This window comes from Setaria italica, chromosome VII (genome assembly GCF_000263155.2).
Source record: "Setaria italica strain Yugu1 chromosome VII, Setaria_italica_v2.0, whole genome shotgun sequence".
Taxonomy (NCBI): domain Eukaryota; kingdom Viridiplantae; phylum Streptophyta; class Magnoliopsida; order Poales; family Poaceae; genus Setaria; species Setaria italica.
Window position 1 is genome coordinate 18,097,065 of NC_028456.1, and position 26,142 is coordinate 18,123,206.

The 26,142-nt window shown below is 45.5% G+C and overlaps 4 protein-coding genes across 4 annotated transcripts; 3 read left to right on the forward strand and 1 right to left on the reverse strand.

The window, feature by feature from the left end:
• The first annotated feature begins 43 nt into the window (after positions 1 to 43).
• LOC101778591 (4-sulfomuconolactone hydrolase) lies at positions 44 to 3,414 on the forward strand. Its single transcript, XM_004975370.3, has 10 exons — positions 44 to 323; positions 426 to 497; positions 1,037 to 1,116; positions 1,212 to 1,311; positions 1,396 to 1,449; positions 1,547 to 1,624; positions 2,020 to 2,117; positions 2,209 to 2,266; positions 2,575 to 2,696; positions 2,976 to 3,414. The coding sequence occupies exons 1-10, from the start codon at positions 87 to 89 to the stop codon at positions 3,130 to 3,132; spliced, it is 1,056 nt and encodes a 351-aa protein (XP_004975427.1). The 5' UTR covers positions 44 to 86; the 3' UTR covers positions 3,133 to 3,414.
• Positions 3,415 to 5,679: 2,265 nt separating this feature from the next.
• On the forward strand, positions 5,680 to 8,201 carry LOC101774672 (chromatin modification-related protein EAF1-like; the record flags this gene model as incomplete). Its single annotated transcript, XM_004977897.3, has 3 exons — positions 5,680 to 5,789; positions 7,010 to 7,706; positions 7,821 to 8,201. Coding segments are annotated over 3 exons (1,188 nt in total), but the record flags the coding sequence as incomplete, so codon positions are not given.
• Positions 8,202 to 8,476: 275 nt separating this feature from the next.
• On the reverse strand, positions 8,477 to 13,012 carry LOC101779005 (membrane-anchored ubiquitin-fold protein 4). Its single transcript, XM_004975371.4, has 3 exons — positions 12,600 to 13,012; positions 10,837 to 11,007; positions 8,477 to 8,941 (listed from the first exon to the last, which is right to left on the reverse strand). Exons 1-3 carry the CDS (start codon positions 12,787 to 12,789, stop codon positions 8,886 to 8,888), a joined length of 417 nt encoding a protein of 138 aa, XP_004975428.1. The 5' UTR covers positions 12,790 to 13,012; the 3' UTR covers positions 8,477 to 8,885.
• A 9,693-nt stretch (positions 13,013 to 22,705) lies between these two features.
• LOC101779411 (glutaredoxin-C5-like) lies at positions 22,706 to 23,635 on the forward strand. Its single transcript, XM_012847611.2, is given in 2 exon segments — positions 22,706 to 23,010; positions 23,013 to 23,635. Coding segments are annotated over 2 exon segments (405 nt in total). The 5' UTR covers positions 22,706 to 22,844; the 3' UTR covers positions 23,252 to 23,635.
• Positions 23,636 to 26,142: the final 2,507 nt, after the last annotated feature.

The window sequence follows — 26,142 nt, forward strand, 5'->3', positions numbered from 1 at the left end:
GAACTCCTCCGGTGGCGAACACGAACACGTGCTGCGGGGTGCTGCAGTGCCGAGCTGGCAGCAGCCAAAGCCACTCGTCGGCTCCGATGATGGCTTCATCGTCAGCAGCGGCTGCTCCGTTCCGGCTCCTATCCCCCCTCGCCACCACCGCCTCCTGCACCCTCCTCTCCAACTCCTCCCGAACCCCAACGACAAGGAGACGGCTACTCCTCTCCACCACCATTGCCGCCGCCATGGCAACTTCTTCACCGAGCGACGGCTCGGCCTCTTCTTCCTGCAAGGTCGTGGACTCCCACCTCCACGTCTGGGCCTCGCCACAGCAGGTGAGAAAGCGGGCGACGCGCGCAAGCCAGTTTCGGCCTCCAGAACGGGGTGTTGGGTAATTCTTCGCGGTGGTTGTGATCTGTGACTCTGTCCGCGCGCAGGCCAATGAGGGGTACTCGTACTTCCCCGGCCAGGAGCCCACACTCCGGGGCGACGCTGACTTCTTGCTCGAGGTAAGTTAAGAGGAATTTAGAAATGCCGCATCTCATGTGCCCTTGCAGTTGCAGTTACCTTGACCGTTGTAGCCTATAATTTGTTTCAGAACCTACGATTTGGGGATGAATTGTGCCCGTACTAGTGATAGATTAGTGGGTAAACATCTATTGTGCATTGTGTCCATGTGAAATTTTACAGAATTGGCACCAGGAAACTGTGCCAAAAAATGAAGCTATTCCTTAAATTCTCAGCATACATGGAAAAAAAATCAGCTGGTGGGTTCTTTGTTTAGTCTATGTTTCTGAACATGTGGTGGCCTACCGACCTAATTGCAGTCTTAACGGTATTTCCTCCTCTATCCCGTTGTTATATCAGTTGAATCAAATGATTCAAGATTGCTCTTGAAAATGTAAGTTTGAGTCTGCATTTTGTGTTATTTGGTCTAACTAACCCATTATTACTTGTCCTTTAGGCTAGCTTGTTGAGACACATAATACATGATGCGTGTGGCAGTGCTGATTAGTGAACTGGTTTGAAAATTTTCCTCTTTATGTAGTGCATGGATGGAGCTGGAGTGGATGGGGCTCTCATTGTCCAACCTGTTAATCATATGTTTGATCATTCGTTGGTAACTAGGTAATTAAGCCTTTTCTTGAGTCTACCTATTCCAACCTGAAACCACCTGAATTAGTCATATCAGTAAGACCATGGTATTTCATTTTTTTCTGTAGTGTGTTGAAGAAATACCCATCCAAATTCATTGGTTGCTGCCTTGCGAATCCTGCAGATGATGGTAGTGGGATTAAACAGCTCGAACATCTGATTGTACAAGTAAACCTCTTGGAACTTTCTTGAACGCAAAAGGAATTATTTAATCTAGCATTTTCTAATATACTACCCCTTCGTTCTCACCAGGAAAAATATCGTGCTGTCCGGTTCAACCCAAACTTATGGCCATCAGGTCAAAAGGTTTGCAAATGGGAGACTGAACATCACTTTCCCTCTACCTCTTAATTTTGATTTATGATCAAAGTGGCCTGAAAACACAAATGTCTCAAATAAACAGATGACTAATGAGGTCGGAAGGTCATTGTTTGCTAAGGCTGGAGAACTGGGAGCGCCAGTGGGAATATTGGTGATGAAGGTAAAAAATGCATTCCTCTATTAGATGTATGTGCAGTTACTATTGGACTTTGGGATTCCGACAGCAAGAATGATGTAGCAATACATTCCCATCGTAAAAAGGAGAAGAAGGGCTCACATTCAAACAAAGATTCATATATTCTATATTGTCAGGTTGTGCCATTCTAGAGCCTGAAGCTTTGAGGAAACTAATAGTCCAGAAAAATGCGAGTTTTCAGCCCTGTTAATTACACAAGTCACGTGTTACATGAGCTTATGAAATCCTGCCTGCATCTTCTTTGCAAAATAAAATTGTATGAATAGGCTCCTTGAATATAAAGTAACAGGGACTTAATTACGCTCTTTGTTACAAAGTCAAAATTATATAATTATTCTTTGTTGTTCTTGTGTATGCAGGGAATTGGTCTATATATTCAGGAAATAGAGGAGCTGTGTAGGGATTATCCTGAAACTACTGTTATTCTTGATCATATGGCTTTCTGCAAGCCACCAACGTAAACTTGTGTTTTTGCTTGTTTATAGTCTGCGTGAATGTAGTCATATGAAGCTATAGCCTGTAGTAGCTTATATTGCATTGCAATACAGGAATGACGAAGAAGAGAAGGCATTCTCATCATTTCTAAACTTATCCAGATTCCCACAGGTAATCTCCAAAACCTCTTTATTTTGTCCATTGGCAGATCAATGTGGTCATGGAGAGAAAAAACAGTTTTTATTGTGCAAATGAGCCTTTTTAGTACCAGCTGACATTAGCACCCTCAGATTTTGTTGTCAGAGATCCGGGGGCAGTAACACTATTCTGTGAGGGGCGATACCTAACCTGATTTATTGTCAAGTAATGGCGTCATGAATAAAGTGCCAGATTGTAGTAGAAGCTGTGCAGATAATTCCATTCCTTCTGCTTCTGTAACATTATACTTGCTTTAATGCCATGATGCATTACTTCAACAGGTTTATGTCAAATACAGTGCTCTTTTCCGCATCTCAAGAGAAGCATATCCATATGAGGACACTGCTCAGCTTCTTTCCCATGTGATATCTATCTATGGAGCCAATCGAATAATGTGGGGAAGGTGAATTTGCATACCCGCTGATAGTTTCAATTGGTCATAGACTAAAACAGTGCCTATGAGAAACCACTCTCAGTTAACTGATAGCATGCTCTGAAGTGTTGGATCAGCAAATTTGTCGAAAACACAAGCGTTGAGTTACCACAGAAACCCCAGCAGCAATTACATACTCCTAACTGAAAGGGAAAAAAATCTGCTATGGAATACAGAAATCATATAATCCCTTTATCCTCTGGAAATACACACTTCCATAGATTGATTATGCCCTGAACTTGTCTGCAGTGACTTCCCTTATGTTGTTCCTGAATGTGGCTACAAAGGAGCAAAGGATGCAGTCTCTCATGTTGCGGGCAAGGTATCTGTTTCACCATCAGATTTGGAATGGATCCTGGGAAAAACAGTGAGCCAGCTATTCCAAGATGCATGGGTTGCTCCATGAGGGAGCTGTCATGATCAGTGTATTGTAGTGTTTTTTAGTTGTTGCTGCTTGTGTTGTTAGTTTTGTGGTTTGTTGTCGTCATTACTTGACCCTTGCTTGACCCCTTGGGGTCTTGTTGCACTATTGTTTGTCTAGGGTGGGTTTGATCTTTTTAATATAATTGGCAGCTCTCCTGTCCGGTTCGCTTAAAAAAAAGATGGTGTAGTGTAGTGTTGCTGGTAGGAGCTTAAATCAAGACTTTCTCTTATTTTCCAATGTTCAAATGTATATAGTGTTTTAATTTGATACGAATATACATATAAAGCATTTCTAAGTTCAGATTTCTATCACCAACAACCTAATTTTATTGTCTTCTCAAGAAGACTCCTGTTTTTCGGCAAGAAAAATTTCTTCATTTATCCAATTCCGACTTGATCGTGTAACTTAAACATGTGAAGATGAACTAAAGGTGCAAAGACCAAATTGTCGTCAGTGTATTACAACCAAAATGTTTTCTTCTACGACAATGGGAATTCAGATTCAGTTAGAAATGTTGAGGATAGCATTATTACCAGCTCATTGACTCATGGGAGAATTAAGTCTCGAGCAAATTACAACTTATATATCATTTTAATTTATTTAAATCATACTCCCTCCATCTCAAATTATAGATCGTTTTTGAATTTTCTAGATACATATCTTTTACTATGCACCTACATATAATTATGTCTAGATACATGACAAAATATATGTATCTAGACAAGCTAAAACGATCTACAATTTGAAACGGAAGGAGTAACAATTATACGATATCATTGGCTTAGAACACCCAAAATGGAATAGCCAAATAATACAAGGAATAAAACTAGAATTGAGTTGTAGCCAGAGAATAACCCGCCATCATTGATATCCCTGCTCCACTGTATCTATCATTTTGTTGTACTGCTATAGCTAAAAATAATCCATATTTGTGCATGCACATGGTTTAGACAGTCAAATAATACGCACCAAGGTACGTACAATAACTTATTTCTGTGCTCATACCATCATCCTTTTTTCTTTAGAAAAACAACGCACGGCAACCCTCTATGGTAAAATATTTCGATGTCTCCTTTGAAATGCGTTATCTCAAAACTTAAAGAGGGGGGAAACATAAGATTCAAGTTGGTTGTGAACTGCGATACTATATGAATAGAAATTTTCCAACTGAGTGCTTGGATGCAATATAGGATAAACGCATGAATTTAAGGAGATAGACATAAATGGAAGTAATTTCTAAGAGGTTGGGCCCATATATATTTTCTCCAAATTCCTATGAATGGAGCAATTCCTTGTGAACTTTTTTTTGATTTTAGGATATCTAACTTCCGAAGAGATACCAACATTCAAATATAGCATAAGATCTGTGTTTATATTTTGCTATAGAATGAGCCTATACTGATTGCAATTTTCCAGAATCTTGTGCATTTCATCGGCATCATCACATTTGCAACAATAACATACCCATCCGCATGTATTTATAAACCATATGTGTTTTTGCAACACGAAAAAATCCTAAAACCCACGGTTAACCTTAATTTTTTAATCATTTTCTCTTTATTTTTTGTTGTTTTCTTGACTTAATATGTAATTACTATAAACGTACTATAAGTCTATAACAAAAGTAATATTAGTACATATGTTTTTCAGTAAGGTTTCTTCTTGAACCACTCGGATTTGTAGAATGCTAAAAAAGATAGTAACACCAGTAGTGGTAGTAATGAACGGTTTCTTAGCAAGTTAACATGGTTTCCTTAAGGAATAACAGTCCATATGGCACCTAGCAACAATGTATAGTTTTATTCATTGAGGAAATCACAGCAAGAAATAGTACGTATGATTTATTAGCTGTAGTAATTAATAGTTTCTTGGTGCCATATGGACCCTTCAGCAACGGTTTATACGGCGCCTCGTCTAATTATGCCCTGTACTTTATAAACTACACGTGCTTTCTGCAATGTGAAATAAAATCTTAAAACACGGGCAAGGACGCCCCTACAGTTTTTCTAGTGCTGTTCCCTCGTGAAATTAATGATTATCTAGATTTGCAAGGCACTACGAGAAATACAGTTGCCCGAGCAATAGCAGTCCATAAGTTCTGTTACTCGTATATATAAAAACAATAAAATAAAACAGCAGGCTCATTTGCAACGTGACACCGATCATCGGAGGATTATACATACTCCACATCTAAGCAAATATAATAAGCATCACAAATTCTCAAAGACCGAAAAAAAGGGGAAGAGAGTAGAGAGGGTAGCGAGCGAGAACGGGAGGAGACGGAGGGACGACCCCTAGACCCCACTGACCAGCGTCACGGAATCTTCCTCGGAGACCAAAGCCCTACTACTACTACAGCAGCCGCGACAGCCGCAACCGCCGCAACCGCGGCCACGACCCGCCATGCAGCAGCAGCCGCCGCAGCGGGGGGCCCCGCCGACGCAGGGCTTCGTCGGCGCCGGAATGCCGCCGCCGCAGGGAGCCGGGGGCCTCGCCTCGGCGGCGGCGGCGGCGCAGGCCAAGGCGGAGGAGGCGGCGCGGGCGCGCGCGGCAGAGCAGATGGCGCTCGAGGACGCGTGGAAGGCCCTGAACCCGGACTTCCGGACGCCCTTTGCCTCCGTCGAGGACGCCGTCAGCAGGTGCGTGCGCGCGCGCGCCCGATCGATTGATCTTCCTCGCCGCCGCGACGAACCTGCTGCTTCGTCGCGCGTGGTCGGCGCCGTTACCACGCGGTTTAGCGCGCCTTGCTGGCTTCCTCTCGTGTTCTAGGGATCTCGTTTTTCCCTTTCGTTAGATGCACGGTTCTTTCTGCTTCGATCTTTCGTCGAACATCTCATATGTGTTAAGGCTTAAGGGTTTTTGGGATTAGTTCATCGTCATGGTGAACCCGGTTGATTCCACGTATGGCTTGTGGTTTGCTCTCTAGGATTTGGTGCGGCGAATTTGATTTTCACGTGGTACTGCTTGATTTGGGGAAAAAGTTATATGCAGAGAGATATTAGCGACCTCCTAAGAAATCTGTCAAGGAACAAAACTAAACTCTGAAATGGTATGAGAATAATCAAAGTGAAGAATTTTCTGGATCTGGGGATCAATCTACCTATGATAAATAGGGAACTAACCTGACCAAGAATTGTGAATTCCACGTTGATGATTTCTGACAGAATATCTGAAATACGGTTGGTTCTTAACTGACAAAGTTGTTGAGGGAGATCCCTAGATTAAAAACCTGCAATTATAACTGAATAATAGTGTTACCTATCAGAACATCAGCTATCTTTTGATGATTAATTTTGTTAACCACATATTACCTGGCACGCGTTATTTCTGAATCCGATATTTATTGAATAGAACTACTGTTGTCAAGTTACTATAATCTGACAAAAACAGCTCATCCCTTTGTTTCTAAATTCACAGTTCCGTACATCTATACGCGAGAATGTCATCTGTTAAATGCATTGTAGTACTGTATGATTGATCTTTCTTGAATAGAGACTCTCTACTTATTCTTGGAGGGATTGCATGTTTGCACACCAGTCTGGAAACTCATGCTATCTGGCATGAAAATGGGTTGTAGGTTCTAGGTGACTGGGATAGTAGGATTAACATGTATATGTGCTAGATGCAACCTGAAAAGATCTAGTTATTGCAATCTTAATGAGACCTCACATTACACCTGCTGAAAAGAGAACAGTGAGGATAGCAACATGCATATTCTGCCATTTAGTTCATATATATGTTTTTGAGACTAAGTATACGAAGAATTATTCATACTTTACCAATATTGGTGTCCTGTTCTCACTAGTTGGAATTTGGAAATTGTTGGCATGACTAACAATCTTCTTCACCTCATTGGCAGGCTTCTGCCGTATCACGTCTTCGCGGACTACGAAGAGGACGACGGCGTCATTGACGCCACCGTTGGCGGCGGCGGCAGCAGCGTCGCCACCACGACAGAGAATTCAAGCGCGCAGAAATGGGAGGACGACATGGGCGCCGAGGTGGACGGTTTCCTCGAGCACTTCGAGAAGCAGGTGCTGACCTTCAACGTCATGAACCGGGAGCGCGCGGCGGGCTTCCACCGCGCCGAGGAGCAGCTCATTCTGGAGAAGGCGCTGTACGATGACGAGCGCCGGCAGATGGATCGCGTCCGCGCGGCACTCGTGCAGCACCAGCAGCAGCTGGAGCATCAGCGGGAGCAGCAGGAGGCCGCCTTGCGCGCGCGAATGGCGGCGCTCGCGCAGGCGCAGGCCTCGGGGGCGTGGCCGGCGGTGCAACCAGCCGCCGCCTCGTGGCAGGCGCTGGCTGCCGCGGCGCGCGGCGAAGGGGGCTCCCGCGGGCAGGCGCAGGCACCGGCCTTGACGATGATGCAGCAGCAGCAGCAGCCGTCGGAAACGATGATGACGGCCGGCGCCTGGCAGGCGCTCGCGGCGGCGGCGTCGCACGGCGAGGGAGGCTCCAGCGGGCAGGCACTGATACAGGCTGTCATGATGCAGCACGTGCAGCGGCAGCGGCAGCAGGAGGAGATGATGGCGGCGGCGTCGCGCGGTGAGGGCGTTCCCGCCGGCCAGCTGGCGCTCCCGCCGGCCGCGCTGATGCAGCTGATGCAGCAACAGCACCAGCAGCGGCAGCAGGGGGAGATGATGGCGGCGGTGGCGTCCCGCGGCGAGGGCGTTCCCGGCGTGCAGGCGCTCCCGCCGGCGACGGTGATGCAGCTGATGCAGCACCAGCAACAGCAGCGGCAGCAGGAGGAGATGATGGCGGTGGCGGCATCGCGCGGCGAGATGGGCCCCGGCGAGCAGGCGCTGGCATCGGCCACGGTGATACGTCAGCTGCAGCTGATGCAGCAACAGCAGCAGCAGCAGGAAATGATGGCGGCGGCCGCTGGGTGGCAGCTGGGCGGGCGGCAGATGACGTACGCGGCGGCGCGCGGTGACGGCAGCTCGAGCTCGCAGGTGCTTCAGCAGTCAGGGCAGGGGCAGGTCAGCAGCGGCGCGGCCTCCAGGATGGCGCTGCCATGGCATGGGAGCGCGGAGGGAAGGGAGCAGTAGTGTTTGCCAGGGCTTTACGATTCCTGCGAGAAAACCAATCGTGCGGCTTGCGTCTCTGTTGGATGAGTATGTCATTGTTGTAGTGTTCATGTCAACTAAGCTCATTTACAAAAAGCGGCCAAATTTGACCGTTTAAAATTCAATACCTGCCATTGTGTCATTGTAGCAGCTTATTACAGTAAGTATATTAAGTCGTGAATTTCAATAACAAAGTGCTACAAGCCGATAAGAAATGTTAAGTTAAATCCATTTCTATGAAGACAAACGGAAGGATATGGCAATGTTCAAAATGTTTCGAGAAGCAATCGATCAGATTCATATTGACTCTTTGCCCAACAGGATACCTCAACTCTGAAACAAACCTTGACAAGGTAGAGCAGCAACAAGGTCTACTACACCCAGAATAGCGTGTGTGTATCTTGTACATCATATTGAACATTTTGTAGGGTAAAACACGACAACCACTGCAAACTATTTCCCTATCCGCATGGCAGAGGGACCGACTCTTTGTACCTAGGTTACAATTACAACAGTAGCTTACAACATATGGGCATCGTCTTTCGCCATTGCCACCCATTGACAGAGCATGACACCAGACTTCTTCGATCTTTGAGCTCATAGTCTCTCTGAAGGACTTTAGGTGGACATACAAATTATTGTTGGTCTCGTGGACGCATAATAGTTTCATAGTATTGTACAGGAGCAGCGAGTAGTTTTGGGCAACTTGTTGGCCTTCTTATCTGTCAGAAGAGAGTAACAGAGATAACAACATTCAGGATATGAGATTAACATGAACTGCCAACTTACAAAGTTTTGACAATTCAGCTTAACCCATCAACTGCATAAGACCAAGTAATGAAGAGTATCCAAACTTCCAGAATTAGTGCTGCAGTGTTCATTCTGTTTTGAGAATTACTCAGTTTTCAACGTCGGATATGCTGACATGCAATTCCTCCACTTGCAGAGCAATTAGTTTGAGGAATGGGATTATCCTAGCAACAGCCCATTGGTTATCTTTTGTTCTCTTTTTATTTCACTTTAAAAATGGAATCAGCTGGTTTCTCACCCCTATCCCTCAATCCTCATAAGTCATAAGAACAAGGCTACTGAAAAAGAATGACAAATTGGGTCATCCAACAAAAAACATGGGACTACGAGGTGTCCAAGAAATAAACATCCGATCATCAAGGAATAGTCTACTTTACACATCTGAACTTTGCCAAAATGTCGATGACATCGAGTATTTTAAACCCTCAAACTAAGAAAAGCGGGTCAACTTACACCCAAAGATGGTTTTGGGAGCCATGCTTTCGAATTTTCCTTACTAGTATAAGTTAACAGGAGGGAAACGATGAGAAGACACATAATGGAGAAATAGAAGACAGAAAACTAGAAGAGAAAGAGATCAACCATGTGGACGTAAACAACCCTGAGTTGGATGCCCATCTAAGAAGTATAATGTACAAAGCCTGAAAAAGTTACTCCAATAGGAGCCAACTCAATGAAATTGATTTAGACCACTGGATGGCCTGCGGAAACAAACTGGCTATTTTGGCTAAGCCTACATGCATACTTTTGAACCCCAGCTCCAAAGAGTCGATGCAATGAAGAAGCCAGTAGCTAGTACACGTAGTTATCAAATCAGGCTAGCTGTGAACCATAACCAGCTCATTATTTGAATAAAAGGGTGTGAACAGTCAGTTTACAAGAGGTCAAATGTCCATTGCGTTCCTATTTTTTCTTCTCTCTTTTTTTTCTTTTATTTCTATTTCTTTTCCATACTATTTTATCCTCTCTTTTTTTCTTTTTTCTCTCCCACTTCTTTTCCTCTTTTTTTTCCCTCACTTATCTGGTGCTTGCTTGCCCCTTATCCATTCGTTTCCTTCCTGCCACATATTATCTCCTTGTCAAAGCCTAACTTTGCACAACTAACTCTAGGGAAAGTGGGGCTGCCAGAAAAAAAGTGGGGAGAACAAAAAGGTAGCCACACTTGTGGCAAAGTTTGGTACGAAAATGAGTCTATAACACGTGGGGCAAGGGGCTAAGAATGTTTGTAAGCCACAGTTTGTGGCGGAAACCAAACACATGCTTAAGAATCTGTGGTGCGACAAACGTGTGGCGCGGCAAGATGTGGCTAGCAACCAAACAGGCTTGATTGAGAACTTGGCCAGAAAATCAAGATATTATGGCTTAGCAGCACAAGTTGGGGGAACAGCTTCTTGAAAATTGACTCAGTAAGCCCTGCATTTAATCTCAAATCATAGAACAGATTGTAGCTTCTCTATCTCCCTACGAGTAGCAAATTTGTATAATTCTCAGCTCAACACCTTCTACATTTCTGAAACAAAGTACTCTTATAGAAACCAAAAGAACACACTTCTGAAAATATAGATCCAACAAAAATGAAGGCAGCATGATAAAGCGTGAACCTTAGAAAGGAAAAGAAAACAAATCATAAGTAAAATAAAGCAATAGAGGCAACCAAAAAATACTGAAACTATAATTAGCAGAACTGGAATTTTACGCATCTTGATACAATGATACTTATAACAAAGCTACCAGTCTATAGAGTTGGATGAGAGAGGTCAAATTCAATAAGTAACCATTTCATTAAGTGTGAAAACTTGCAACTCACCTGGTTTTGATTTGGCTGATGATGGTTGAACAACAACGTGCATTGTGATAGCACTACTGGGAAGATCACCAAAAGGTGCTCTGCACTGTGCAACACTCTTATCATTTTCTAGAATTTTGCCTCCGCTTATCAGTTTCACATCATTAGCAGTCTTTGGGCTAACTGATTTATCTGCAACAAAAAGTTACATTAGAAATATTATATGGGCAGGGCAAATGTGTGAGTGATTGTTTAACAAACCCAGAACTGAACTGATAACTGATAAATGCAGCATACATAGATGTAAGGCCATTTACTGCATCAAACTAACTCCACAAATTAACGGAGAAACAGAACAGCTAAAACTGCTCATGCAACTAGTTTCTGCAGTAATACTTTTGATGAAGCAGGAACACATCGTGAGACATCATATAGCCAGCTGGTAGGAAAATAAACATTGTAGAACTAAACACCAGCCAAAAAAACACATCCTAGCTCGCAGAAAATTTGCCTGATACAATCAGCGGAAAATATTTAATTGCATTACTGATCTTAAGTATGCAGTTCAAAAATATCCCATTCTGGGCAAATTTTCTGTGGAAAATGATATTATTTCATTCAAAATCGTGGAACTGTTGATTTAACGATCTAACTCAATACTAATCTATGATGCAGTTATACAAGCCTGCAGGATCAACAAACTTCAACTAATGAGAAAGACTAGCAATAATATGGCACCAGCAAAATGATGGGTATCTACTTCGAAGTGTAAATACGTGCGCTCATTTTCACACCCTCCGGAATACAAAAGTAAAGTATAGAGTGCCCTCCCTCCCTCCCATAAACAAGATGATACATTGATATCCATACGGAAGCTGTTGTCAATGGGAGCTACAAGTGCTCAGTTAAAAGACCATGAGCTTCTCTATATGTTTATTCTACTGGGCTCTCTGTTGGCTACTTTAAAGTGTTGATCATGTTACCACTGTGGGCTACTTTGTCAAGAAACTTGAGACTGCTCCTGAGCCAGCAGCATAGCAACATGGAATTGTACACCTATGTGTAAAGACCCTCCTGGATCTTGGAGCAACTTGAGGCCACTCAAGGTTCTGATGAAATCTCATCAGTTCTTTTAAAAGCAATCATGGCCAGGTGTCAAATAGACAAATACCCTACTGAACCATAAACTTATCTACAAAGGATGTAATAATATTTCAGTTTGAAAATAAAAAAACTCTACTATTACTGTTTGAACCGAAGCCAGCATATGGGCTTGACATTTCTTCAGATATGTTCTGGCATACCATAATAAGGAATAAATACCAGAATAGTTGATGCTAGATTTACAGGGTACAAAGCAACTGGTTCAAGCTCAAATCTTCTATTCGTCAACTATGCTTCGAGGCAGAGAACTTTTGTCAGGGAAAGGATCTTATTGCTGCGACATATTCAGTTCTTTATTACAGTGCCTCTGTCTGCTTTGCGTTCAATACTTCCAATTCAACCGAGTCTAGAATCTTAACAAAAGAAGCACTTGCTAATAATGGAGGCGCCCCTTCCTTTTTCCCAAATCGGACACCAAACCGTGAAGGCACCGACGCCCCCCCCCCACCCCTTCAAAGCCCTCCGTTCCTATCTCCTCGCGACACGCACGGACTAAAAATAGCAACTGAAGATATACAAACTTAGCAGTATGGATCACAGGGCTTGACACCACGGCGGTAGCCGGCTCATCCCGCCTCGTAGGAGTTCCATAGCTCAAGAGAACGGGAATCTTTAAGGACCTTTGGGCCAGTCGGCGACGACGCGTTCCTTGAGCGCGGCGACGGTGGTAGCGGCGGCGTTGCAGCGGACGGGGCCGATGTCGGAGCCGTCGAAGAGCCGGAACTTGACCTCCACCTCCTCCGCCTCCCCTTCCCGCTCCCGCTCCTCCATCTCTTCCGCCCCCACCTTGGCCCCCTCCTTCTCCGCCATTTTCTCGGCCCCTCCCACCAAGAGCCGGGACGCCTCCGGGACCCAACCGGAGCCCTGCGGATCCCGGCCGCTCACAGCGAGAGCTCCGGAGGCCGGCGCGAGTGGGGGGCGGGGAGGGGCCCGGGTGCTCGGGCTAGGGTTTGGTGTGGGAGCGCGAGGGGAGGGGAGGCAGGAGAGGGAGAGGAGCAGGGGAAGCAAGAAGGCGAGCTAGGCAGGTTAGGCGAGAAAAAATTCTCTTCCTTTTGTCACTGGAAACGCGGGAGGGTTTTTATTGTAAGCGGAGGACTGGTCTAGAGTATCTACGTTGTGCGAGTTAAATTGGTTTATCTCCACAGAATATTCAGTGCTCCTTTATTCTCATGTATATGAAATTGAAGAGAGCAAATAGCATGTCTTTACTCAGCTTTAAGAGAAAGTTCTCTTTCTCCTCTCACTTGAGAAGTTTTATTAGTGGGTTGTGGCTTTTAATCTTTTGCCATGTGTTAGATTCATGTTTGTCTTGAGAGCTTATGGTAATTTTATTAGTGTCATGTATGTTGTTTCTTTGGTCTTCCATAGTAGAGGAAAAGAGGATCATGTAAATATGTCTATGTCTACCTCAATGGAATTGAAAATTTTCTATCATTTCATAGTGTAAAGTATGAGTTATGGGTTCGGTTGGTGGATTAATTGATGCTATTTCTATGCTTTCCTTTATGCATGTATCCGTTTCTAATGAAATTTAATTATTGTGTTAAAAAAGGTGAAATTAAAGGGAAAAAATTGGCTAACTATGCATCCATCCTAGTAGTCACTCTTTATCTTGTATTTTAGCAATCAAAATAAATGCTCAATTCTTGTCGGTTTCTTTGACTCTCCCTTCAAAAGTTCAAACCATATAGGACTTTCCTTGGTGCGCATAACAAACCTTTGCATATAAATCCTACTTCCTCCGTTCCAAATTATAGGTTATTTTGTAATTTCTATGTTCATGGTTTTTACTATGCACCTATATATATTATGTCTAGATATATAGGAAAAGCAATGAATTTAGAAGTGCCAAAACGACCTATAATTTGGGATGGAGGGAGCACATTAAAGTTAGTATCAAGAGTGTTGGATGATGTGGAGACATCAAACAACATCATTGTCAACGGTGGAGGTCTATCTTTCTCTCGCTAGATTGAAGAGAGTTCAAGTTTCTCTTTGGTTATCCATAGAGCTAAGACACGGGTAAAAGCAGTCTTTTTATGATTGGGTGCAACGATATACATTTGCTTTGCACATTCCTTTTCCCGTACATGCTCTCTCTCTCTCTCTCTTGGCACCACACTAGAAACTACTACTCCTAATTTGTTTTTTAAAATATTGCCTGATAATTTAATTTACGCTTTTACTTAAAATAGTAATTAATGCACATGTTATGCTTTATCATGTGCAAAATGCTGGATTTTTTTTGATAGGGTGCAAATGTTGGATTTAAATAGTCTTTTTAATAAAAATTCACGGCAGGAGCCTCCCGTAATATGATCCAAGATCACTTCTTTCGACGGCAGGAGTTTTGGGCTGGGCTGCCACAGACACTAAAGTCTAAAGGCCATTAACATGCAGCTCTTTCTCGGGAAGCAGGTTGGGCCAGCAGAATAATTGGATTGGATCCACACAACACGGTCCCTTTCTTCCCTTTTGACGCTTACTGATCGATCAGTTGACCAATCATGATCTAGCCTATCCGATCCATTGATAATCAAGAGTTGTTCAATTCAGAAACTAGCGCGGTTGGTCATGAATGACTTTTTCCTTCTTATTTAATTTGGCTAAAAAATTCTCAGAAATCTTCAAATTTAGGGGTAGGAGAGAGTATCATATACATACAACAAAGACTCTGTCTCCTGGTAATTAGTGCATTCCTCTCCTTTGTATTTCGACCACGCCTACATCTCTTTTCCACTCTTTGCCACAAATCGTGTGCATGAATGCATCACAAGGGATTTTTATATAGCACAAACCGTCCATGATGAATCACTTATCTAAAAAAGTGGGTCTAGTTCAACTGGTTGAGATGTGAGGTGTAATTGTACACTCCAACCATTCAAGTTTAAGTCTTGTTCAACTCGAATTTATATGCCTATTTTACACTTAATAATGAAAAACCACGTACCTAGCTAGTTCATGCTACTCCCTCCGCTTCAAATTATAGGTCGTTTTGCTTTTTTTAAATTTATAAAAAAAATTATGTGCATAGCAAAAGCTATGAAACTTAAAAAGTTACAATTTAAGGCGGAGGGAGCAGTTTTCAAGCATGGGATAGGTCGAGAAAGCATTTGTTAGGCTTTGTTTTCTATAAATCAATTATCCCAAAATGGTTACGTTAGTATGGAGGCGTATTGTTAGATAGCTTACGAGCTATTATAAACCCCATTATCATTGACACCTAAACGAATGCCGTTCCAGGGTCGTATGTGACAACAACTCTGAACCGCGCGCCTGTGACGATGAGGCTGTCCAAGGCAGTGCGCTAGCTGCAGCTCTTTTCTTTCCTTTGGTACTAGCATGTACGGAGTACGTAGCTAGCGCTATAGCTTTATAGACAATGATTAATGGGTCGGAGCAAAAGCCCCCATTGTAAATCCTTGTAGTGAGGCAATCGCCCCGTATCCCCGATCACATTGTACCTTTTGTAGGCCAAATCCAAGATTTAGCTCCTGCCACTCAAAAGTTTAAAACCTCACTAGCTAGGAGAAGCTGCCGTCCCTTTAATTTGTCCCTGCCCTTGACGGAGAGGAGAGGAGAGAGAGCAAAGCCTGCTCTTTTTGTCCCCAAATTAAAGATCAGGAGCTACACTACTCTGCTCTCAAGCAAACCATGCATGGTTACGCAAGGAGTACAGCTAGCCAGGGCACAGGCGCAGCATGGTGTGGTGGGCCCCACTGGACATAGAGCGGTGATGACGTGATGTCATGAGACAGAAGGGGCCACAAGGGCATGCATGCATGGTCAAGGTGGCGCCGGGTAATGAGGGACCGGACCGGCGGCGGTTCGACTGAACCAGAGCCTCCACTGATCCGGTTCACTTAAAAGCTGTCCATGCGATTGGACCGGTAAAAACCGTTGAACCGGCGGTTTTGAACCGGTGAACCGGGTACTCTTTTCTCCTCGCTTCACCTGCCAGCGGCAAATCGTTCGGAGACTAATTAGAGGAACTAAATATGAGCTAATTATAAAATTAATTGTACAAATGGAGTCTAATTCGCGAGACAAATCTATTAAGGCTAATTAATTCATCATTAGCAAATAGTTACTGTAGCACCACATTATCAAATCATAGATTAATTAAGTTTAATAGATTTGTCTCGTGAATTAAACTCCATCTATGCAATTACTAATTAATATCAAACATCCGATATCATTGTTTAGCACCCATCCTCAAGTGGCAAGCATCCAGCAGACCAGCACACGCAACAGAGAAATCAATCCACCATTTCTTTATCTCTTCCCGTTCCACGAGGCCAGCAGCAGCAGCTGCTGCTGCCGCCGCCGCCCTTCCGCGAGGGAGCGCCAGAACGGCTTCTGAGTTCTGACTACATGCGCTGACGGACGCAGGAGGCTAGCTCTGCCGCAGCAAGCTTTCCCAAATCCAACACGGGGTGCGGCGGCGCTGCGGTGGACGACGAGTGCGGCGGCGCTACGGTGGACGACCGACGACGAGCGCGGCGGCGGCGCGGCAGGCGGAGCTAGCGGTGAGCAGCGCGCGTCCTTAGTAGGGGCAGCAGAGGCTGCTGTGGCCGGGAGGGAGATGGCTTGGCCGCCCGCTTGGGTTTGCCCGATGCGTGCGCCAGGCGTCCGTCGCAGGGAGCTCGGATCCACCAAGGCGTGCGGCGGCGTTGCAGTGAACTGCGAGTGGGTCGACGACACATGAATGAAATTCTTGCATTGACTATCAGTCAATTGTAAATGAAATTCTTGAATGAGCTATAACCTGATTGCATACTGTGATTGAAATTACAAGCGATTCCACTGAAAGATTATTATGGAGTTATAAATCCTCAAGATCACGTGCATCTCAATTTCAAGCAAAAGCTTACACCCTAAGTAAAACTTTTGAATGGTTGTGTCATGACTCATGGTTTACTAATTATTTTCTGAATCTAATTTTATTTATGAACAATTATATATGCACCGGTTCATAGTATCTGCAGCCGTTTGATTTAACGGTTCAAAGCTATTGAACGGTGGTTCAACCGATTTATAACGGTTGGACCAATGAACTATTGAACCGACGACCTCACCGGTTCGATGACCGGTCCGGTCCTAATAACTATGGTGCTGAGCCATCATGCCTAGCTCTGTACACATGTCACTTTGTACACCGTGTGTGTGTTTTGATTTGGTCCTCCCAAACGACCATCATGCTCAATTGCTCATATCATATGATTATCCAGCCTAGCCGTTGTTTAGACTTTGCACTGTTTGTTACTAGTCTCGAATCTTGTCCCCAGTTGAAGGTCCAGAGGAAATAACCAATACCTAAGGTTTTCTTCTTTACACTACGTCAGAAACGATTTGTGGTGGCACAGGCAAATTAGCGTGCTGGTGGGCGTGATTGGCATCCGCTAGCACAAAGATTCGTCGGGCCAGCGGGGGAGCGCCCGCCCGCACAGATCGCCCCATATGTGCTGGCGGTGTGCTTACGTGGCCCGCCAGCACAGAGGCCACTGTGCTGGTGGGCGCTTATGTCACCCGCCAGCGCATATTTGTGCCTGCCGGCACAAATGTGGTGCGGGAAACGAAAATTCGCATCAGACGAGCGGGCGACCCAAAAGCACTGCCTCTCTCCTTTTTATCTGCGAGCTCTCTCTCTCTTATCCTCACGTCTCTTTCTCCTCTCTCTCTCTCTCTCTCTCTCTCTCCCCTATCCCTTTCATTCCTCCTGTGCGGGCGAGCGCGAGCGACGACCGAGGGCGCGCGGCCGGTGCGGGCGAGCGGCGGTCGAGGGCACGCGGCCGGTGAGCAGCGGGAGCAGCGGGGTGCGGAGGGTGGCGGAGGGCGCGGGAGCGGCGGGCGTCGGACGAGCTTTTTTTTCACAAAAATATCTGTGCTGGTGGGTGACATAACCACCCGCCAGCACAGAACGCCTCTGTGCTGGCGGGTGGCTAACGTCGCCCACCAACACAGAGCGGTCTGTGCTGGCTCAAAGTTGCTTGCGGGTGCTCGGCCCGCCAGCACAGAGCCTATTTACCCGCTAGCAAAAATCTTTTGTGGCCTAGTGTTACTTGCAAGTTGCAATTGCACATTTCAAAGAGCTGCCCAATTCCTATAAATTTAACACATGCGTGGCTGATGGAAACCAGCGTATTTCACTTGACCCTAACCCTGATTGGTGCCAAATTGCCAACAACGATCTGTAGGACAAGTAGCTAGGTTCTTCCTTGCTCTGTGCTCTCATAGTCTCATGAGATTTTGGAAGTTTCAAAAGGGGTTTTAATTACTTGAAACTATTGAATCTTCCAACCGTGATGATTCTCTCATTCAGACTTCAATTTGGACAACCCATATATGTCTATTTTGATTGTTTCGATGAGGACTATCCAGTACTGAACTCCAATGTGCAATTTGGCTTTATTGTCCTCTTGGTCCAAATAGTTATTTGCATCCATTCCTCCAACTTGCCTTGGGCCAACTTTAAGAGTAAGGAATAGGAATTTCATATTTTCATACATGAATGGCGAAATTATTCTTACCACACCTTCAAATTTTGGATCTCTTCAAATTATACGGTGGATCTACATATCCCAAGATGTTGTAGCATAGCCTAGCCTCCTCGATCATGGGCACAAGCCACTCCCTCTTTCCCCGCAATACCATTGAGTAACCCATCTATTCCTTATCAGCCGTTAACCCGTTAATGGGTCTACATCTCCTACAAGCCAACCACCATTCCATTGTTCACTACTAGCTCTAATTCATGAATAGAAACATACCCTAGTGAACTCAAAGCATTTATTTAGTATACAAACGATTTGTCTAGGCACCATATCCCTCTCCAATTCTACAAGTAGATTACATTAAAGCCCGCTAATAGAAATGGGCCGGGGCATGCGCAGGTGGGGTGGAGGGTTGTCTATTTCTACAAGCAGACCTCATAAGGAACCGCCAATAGAAATCGATTTCCACAGGAGATTCTTATGTGGTCCACCTGTAGAAATCTTTTTTCCACAAAGTAACAAAAGGATCGCGTGAAGTTTGAGGTCCTGTGCTCGAATCCTAAAAGGAGCGTGCGATCGAAAAATCGGGCGCACTCATAGGAGAATCGCTACTAGAAAAAAATGGATTTGTACGGATATTTCTTAAGAGAACCATTAGTAGAAATTATTTGGTTGAGTATATTTTTTTACCTTCGGTGGGATTATTTGCGGATGGCTAAACGCCACTGGAAATGGGTCTATCAGCCCTCCGACCTGTCATCACTGCGCCCAACGATCGAGAGATAAGTCACTCATTTGTATGTTATATTCTTTGTGGTACCCTTTAGTTTAGCAATTCCTCAGGACAATAGGCTAGGGTCATATACATGCATGGTTGCAACTTGCAAGAAGGTGCAAAGCTCTGCGGTTTGGTTACTAGTTCAAACTTTAAATCCCAATGCAAGCACTGAGCCTGTTTACCAATCTCCAAGCACCTTGAATATCTAGCCACATGATCGTATCTCCCACTCCCAGCATCAGCATGGACCATGGAGTAGTAGCTCGAAAAGGAGAGAGAAAGAGAGGAACGCGCGTGGACCAAAGCCGGCAAGCCGCAGTGAGCACGGGAGAAAAGACCGGCGGAGACCGAAGCTGTGCGCCTGCGGCCGACCTCCAGGACCACCGGCCGGAAATAGGTCAGCAGTCAAGGCGCATCGCGTCAGCCTCGGGACGCGGCGTCCTCCCTCCTCCGCGCGCCACCCTCTCTACAACGGCCGGCCGGCCGGCAGCGGCGTGCATGGCTCGGCCCAGCTTTTTCTCCCCCTCTTGCTTCTAGCTTTTCCCCTCGGCGTACGTCCGCCCTCCGCCTTTCCTCGGGCCGCCGGCCGTCGCAGGCGCGATCACGTACGTACACTGCTGCTGTCGATCGCTTTAGCCTAGTGGCCGCCGGGCTTTCGTCTCTCTCTCGATCTCACGAGCTTTCTTTGCATGCCCGCGGCAGCACGGAGCAGAAGAGGAGACCAGCAGACAAGGGCACCCCTGCTGACAACCCGGCCTCGTGCTTCCTGCTACGTACTATACCGCCACTAAACTACTGCTCCTGTTCCTACGGCTATGGGCGCGCTGTACGTACGTATTGAGACATTGTTTTTCCTTTTAGTAATCATCATATGGTCGATCAGTTTGCTCAACGACAGTTGCTTATTTAATTTTGTGGTCGATCACGAGCTCTCTGGAGCACATGTATGATGTGCACATGCAATACTCTAGCTTATACTAACCCCAGCCCAGTACATCCTCCTCACATGCATGCAACGATGGATGGACATGGATCGACAGCATTGCGTGGAGGCCAACCCCAAGTGGCCGGCCCTAGCTAGCACTTACCTCACTTACCAATTATGTCCAGTGATGGCCGTGGGAAAAAAGCCATATGTATCATTGCACGCTGCCAGCTCCACCACACAAAGACCATGCAGACCTGCATGCAAATGCAAATAAAACACAACTCCAGTACGAAAACGCCCTTTCATCAAAATCCAAACTTAAAAAGAGAAGAGATCCAGAAGCAAACCAATGCAAATCAAAGCACGTACGGAAAGAAAAACGCACGAAACAAGAGATCGTGAGATCAGCTGGATACGCTTGCTGGTTGCTGCCACCACCCCTCGTGAAAATTCTGAAAAGATATCACGCACGCACGATCTCCATGGCCGGGCACCTGCATGCGTCCATGCAAATAAAAAGAGACCAACGCAACAAGTCTCGCATGCGTACGTGTACGGCGCTGCACGCGCGCTTTTTAACCGTGCGCGCGCGCGCCAACTTTCCAAGCCTTTATTACTTGCTGCTTGCCCATCACCTGTAGAGACCCAGCCCAACCCCGGCCGGCCGGCGGCGTCGATCCGACGGCCGCCTGCCGGCGAGGCGCCGCCTCGAGATCCGGAGCCACCCCAACCTGACCCCAAGCAAAGTGGCACACACGCTTTCACAAAAGGTTGGAGGAGAGCTGGTTAAGTGGTTTAATAACACTTGGTTAGTTACTTGATCATCATGTCTTTGCAGTACTTGACGACCATTATTTTTTGTAAACTAATAAAGCCGTGAGGTGGTAGCTAGCATGTGGGTGAATCCTTGCTCGGAACTTTCGTGATATCGCTGGCATGCAGCATGCAAAGCAAACTTGGTAATTTGGTCGTACGTACATATACTGTGCTGCTGCCTTGAGGAACATGCAATGCATGCAAACTCCAAAGCGTATCATCGCAGTCAAAATATTTTTACCGACAAGGCCATTCGTCGCCATGATCTCGCCGACACAGCAGCCTGCCGCCGAGCTAAGCTCATGAGTAACTACTTCAGGCCTGTTTGGTTCGTGCACTGAAGTTTAGTCACTATTACATTTAATGTTTAGATACTAATTAAGAAGAGTATAAATATATGCTAATTACAAACCAATTGTATAGATGAAGGCTAATTCGCAAGACGAATCTATTAAGCCTAGTTAGTCTATGATTTGACCATGTGATGCTACAGTAAATATGTGCTAATCATAGATTAATCAGGCTTAATAGATTCGGGCCTATTCGCTTCAGCTTATTCAGCCGGCTTATCAGCCACTGAACAGTATTTTTCTCTCACAACAAATCAGCCGTTTCAGCTTTTCAGTCGGCTTATAAGTTCAGCCGAACAGGCCCTTCATCTTTTGAATTAGCCGCAGCTTTTGCAATTAATTTTAAATTAGTTATATTTAATCCTTCTAATTAGTATCCAGGTGACCCGAACTAAAGGTGGTGGATCCAACGACAGTTTGTGGCAGTTGGATAAAGGTGGCGGTGGCAGCAGTACTACCACACACACACGACAGCTTTGCATAAAGAATACCGTACGTCAGCTACAGTGCCCAACTAATTCTCCCTCTCTCTCTCATCTGGTACCATATGCACTTCTAAACAAAGAATTCGAGTCACATGTGCATACTAAAAGAGTTCCTGGTATTATATTTTCTAAAATAATATTGCAGAAATGTTTGTTTCTCTACAGGTCGGTCGATGAATGAGCCCAATTAACACACATTTACCGGCATACAGAACGAAGCTTTAAAACGACCGTTTGCACAAAACCAAGCGAAAAGCTGGTGCTGAGACGACATTTCTCTGTGGAAGCAAAAGCCGGTCTTTGCTCCCACCATCGATCAAATCCTTGGACAATTTTTCAGTAATGCTTCTACTTTGCAGTACTGACGATAAAGATAAAAGGTCTAGCTGCTCGCCCAGCAGAAGAAGCATGCACTGTCGGCCTGCCCTGGGAGACAAAGGAAACATCACCGTGATGTAATGCACTAGCTCGAGGCGTGTGTTCATCCAACGATGCATCTGTATCCAAAGCTACTAGCCTAGGCTCACTTGTTTCAGATATCTGTCTCGAAACCTAGCGACATATGGACATGTAACTGTTTAAGTATCCCTAGACGATCTTGGACCTAATTAATTCCTCAGCTGTCTGAAATTTTGAGTTCTTTCTGCCGATTTTGTGAAGATGCACGTAATACACTTGCCTCTAATGCTCCATTTCTTTTTATAATAAGGCGCGCGTGCGTCAACATTCAAACCTCACAATCTTCACCAACAACTACCTTACAAGTTAAATCCAGCTTTAAAGCTACTTGCCGCCAGAAATTTACCGGGACGCCCCTGACCCCGCTCCTCTATATATAGGCGCACCTCCTCTCACCTCTAGCCTGCCAGCCCTAAAGCAAAGAGCCAAAGACACACTCGACCTTGCTCTCGCAAATTGCACACCGGCCGCTTAGCTACTAGCATAGCTAGCTAGCCCTTTGATCTCAGCAGCCATAGCATAGGAAGCACCGGCGGCAACGAACAGAGAGCGACAATGCAGTACGGCGCGGCGGCGGCGGAGCAGGCGTGGTACATGCCGGTGGTGGCGCCGGCGGCGGCCGCGGAGACGGCGGCGGAGCGCGTGGAGCGGCTGGCGTCGGAGAGCGCGGTGGTGGTGTTCAGCGTGAGCACCTGCTGCATGTGCCACGCCGTGAAGCGGCTCTCTGCGGCATGGGCGTGCACCCGGCGGTGCACGAGCTGGACCTCGACCCGCGGGGACGCGAGCTGGAGCGCGCCCTCGCCTGCCTCCTCGGCGCCGCCGCCGGGCCCGGGGCGGCGCCGGTCGTGCCCGTCGTGTTCATCGGCGGCAGGCTGGTCGGCGCCATGGACCGCGTCATGGCCGCGCACATCAACGGCTCCCTCGTGCCGCTGCTCAAGGAGGCCGGCGCGCTCTGGCTCTGAGCTCGCCGCCGGCGCGCGCGGCGCCATTATTGCTAGCCGCTGCTCGGAGCTAGTTATTGTAGGGCAGATTAAAGTAATACATCATCCACAGTTCAGTAGTGAGTGAATCGATCATAGAGTGAGTGAGTGCGTGCTTGTGTGCTTGTGTGTGTGATCAGAGAGAGGTCAGTGATTTTTTTACTGATGCTGCCTGCCTCCGTCTTGTGTGAGTGTGAGTGAGTGTGGTAGAGCTGGCACGTGCTTGCATGCTCACACGTACACGGGTGTGTGAGCAATGCTTGCTGGATTGCTGCTGCTTGGTGCAAGAAGAGATCTAGCTACCTATTTAGTGTTATCATCTCTTCTATCAACCTTATTAATCAGTTTGGCTTGCCTTATTTTTCACTGATCCCTCTTGTGTTTTACTGTACTTGCATTTAGAGGAGAGCTAGTCATGGACAATCGACTTGTGTGTCATGAAATTCGGGTTTTAATTAGTTGCCACTTGACATGCATATATGATCACTGGTTTGCATTCCAATAAAATGTGAAAAATGCTAATATCAACAGCATGTACAGTTATTATCTACTCAAATTCTAGCATTTTACTGCTGGTTATTGTTTGTTTAAAAGGATGTCAAAGAAAAGGAGGAGTAATATAATAGCAAGTGGGATTCGCGCTCTCGTCCTCGGTCCTAGTCGGTGCTTGCTCGGTGTAGTTTTTTGGGAGCTCCTTTTCGCGGCTGGCAGGCAGGCAGCATGCACGCTCGTCTTTTTTGCATGAGACGGCTAGCATCTCGTGTGTGCCATCTTTATGCTTTCTCCGAGATATAGCTTTTCACTGTGTGCTTCGCCTGTGTCTCCTCTGTGCTTTCTTCATGGCAGCAGCTAGCTACGTACCTCATGCATGGCCATTGATCTTGTGCGTTTGTTTGTTAAAAAAAAACTCTATCTGTTCTAAAATAGAAGACTTGTTCTAAGTCAAAGTTCTACAACTTCGTTCAGGTTTGTAAAAAAAATGCATTCATAAATTAGTCCCATTTAATCTATCTATCTATATATATATAGTATCTTTTTGGGTATCATAGATATTAATATAACTTTTGTATACTTAATCAAATCAGATAGATTCGACTTGTTCCAAGATTAGAATATATTACATTGCGTACATTTTGAAACAGAGAAGGGTAATGTTTGCACGGTTCTCCCACGGTCCCACCTCAGGGCTCGCTTGTTTGGGTTTGCGAAGAATCGTTACTGTACAAGTACAGGCACGAGTGATTTACTGCGCCGGTTATATTTAACTGTGCCTTTAAGGCGCGGCTAATGTGTAGTACCAAGGTCATGACCGGTGCACAATTTCGTTGCGTAGTTACTACAACTAAGAGTTTCATGTCATCTAAGGATATTTGAGTTGATGAATGAAATAAAGTCTTCCGAGTCCCAATGCAAAATTTCATTTCACAGTTTTATAGATTGGCTATATCATATAAGTGTTGTATCTAAGCGACCAATGAGCGTTGACAAAATGGAGTTTGGAAACAGTGAGCACCTATATTTCATTTTGATGAAAATGTTTCAATATCTCCCTCTGTATAAATGTTGTGTCATGTCACCATATAAGTTGTTGACGTGGCATCTCAGTTAATTGGAATGAAATTTCCATGAAGCTCCTATGGAGAATGGCCTCTGCCGTGAGGAAAAAAGCCGGTAGAAAATGATAAGTTGGCACAGTTGATGAAGCACAACTTAAAAGGAAGCTGCGGACAAGTAACGACGGCATCGACAAAAAAACACAGGCAAGATGCCAAGATCGTACGCGGCTGGATGAGAGTAAAATGCGACAAATTACCAAATATAATGGGATGCCGGTAGCGGTAGGGCGTTGTTGTGTGGGATGAGCAAAAGCACCAGGTGTGGGCCGGTATGGGCCTCCTGCTAGGCCCTGCGCGCTGGGCGGGTAAGTCGTTTGATCTGGTAGCAGGTAACAAGGGTTGGGCCAGCTTCTATTTCCTCTCTACGGTTACCGCCGTATGACGTATGGGCCGCAATCTTTGGACCCGGCAAGCCCAGATTCCCCCTGGGCTCCCAAAACTGCGTCTTCCCTTTTTGGCAATAATAGTTCTATGCTCTTCCCATATGCAACAAGGTAAGGCTAAAGGAGGGAAGCATTACTGGTTGTGGTCATGCAGCATGGCCATCGCTCCATGCTCCAACATCGAAGCAAGCACCTTAGAATGCCATTGGAGCAAGTCGAGGACGACTTACAGCTAAGAAGGGGAGAATGATAAGGACATCACCTGCTCAGATACAACCACATTAGTAACTTTTGATTCACAGGTGAAACAATCTTTACCATAATTGTATGTGATATATTTGATGAATTGATGTTGCACCATCATGTGTGTTTGTTGTCAATTTTAAAAATACATACATGGATCAAAAATAGTGTTAAACACACATGGAAGGCATGGAGGATCAAAGAAATAGATTGGGAGCCAAGTCCAAGTATTCTCAACGTCCTCCACCAGGCCACCATATCACTTTTGGCCCAAGGAAAGAAAGAGACCCAATCCAACACGTTTTGAGGCTGGATTTGGACTACAGCTTTGCGCCGACTTGCAACGGCCGCCACGACCTCATCCGGACTCCGTTTTGGGTGTTCAAGTACTCCTTGGAATCCTTATGAAGTCTATTTTTATATGGATCTAGACTCAAGTCCATATCTGTTCTGAGGCGGCCGCAATGACGAATTACTACTGAGAGGTTTTCTGTCCAAAAGTATTGCGTCGCCTTATTTTGGCCCGATGGGTCGTGTATCAAGTTGGGTCCATTAGGGACACGTCCTAGGGTTGGAGCATGACCCCAACACCCCCTGGTCATTCTTCTAGGTATTAATAAGGATTAGAGCC